Below are 400 nucleotides of genomic sequence, written 5' to 3'. Positions count from 1 at the left end.
TTCGTGGTGGCTCTGGCCGTGTACTGGAACGCCCTCAGCTGCAGCTTTGTCTTCGATGACATCTCCGCCATCAAGGAGAACCGCGACCTGCGGCCCCACACCCCCATCACCAACCTCTTCCTCCACGACTTCTGGGGGACGCCCATGCAGAAGGTGAGTGCGTTCGTCGGCTTTTGCTTTTTTTTCGAACTGGGTTTCGTTCTGGGTGTGGAAAGGGGGTAGGGGGTAGAGGGGAGGGGGTTTCTCTTTTCTCGCCGTGTTCCGTTTTGTCGTGTTTTTTTTTATTGTTAATGTTTTTAGTGTTCCTATTCCCAACTCTATTGGAGTCTTCATTTAAAATTAGTTTCGTTAGTTTCGGGAGCTGTCAGACGTACATGGTCCAAACCAACATCAGGGATAG

At 50.8% G+C, this 400-nt stretch overlaps 1 protein-coding gene across 1 annotated transcript in view; it reads left to right on the top strand.

The window, feature by feature from the left end:
• LOC119585654 (protein O-mannosyl-transferase Tmtc3-like) overlaps positions 1 to 400 on the top strand; it is a gene marked incomplete at both ends in the record, with an annotated part of 116,247 nt that continues 115,847 nt past the window's right edge. Inside the window, 1 exon segment of the mRNA XM_037934330.1 lies at positions 1 to 153. Within this exon segment, the coding sequence (XP_037790258.1) occupies positions 1 to 153 (153 nt within the window).

This window comes from Penaeus monodon, chromosome 20 (assembly GCF_015228065.2).
Source record: "Penaeus monodon isolate SGIC_2016 chromosome 20, NSTDA_Pmon_1, whole genome shotgun sequence".
NCBI lineage: Eukaryota > Metazoa > Arthropoda > Malacostraca > Decapoda > Penaeidae > Penaeus > Penaeus monodon.
This window is presented reverse-complemented; position numbering and strand designations above follow the sequence as displayed.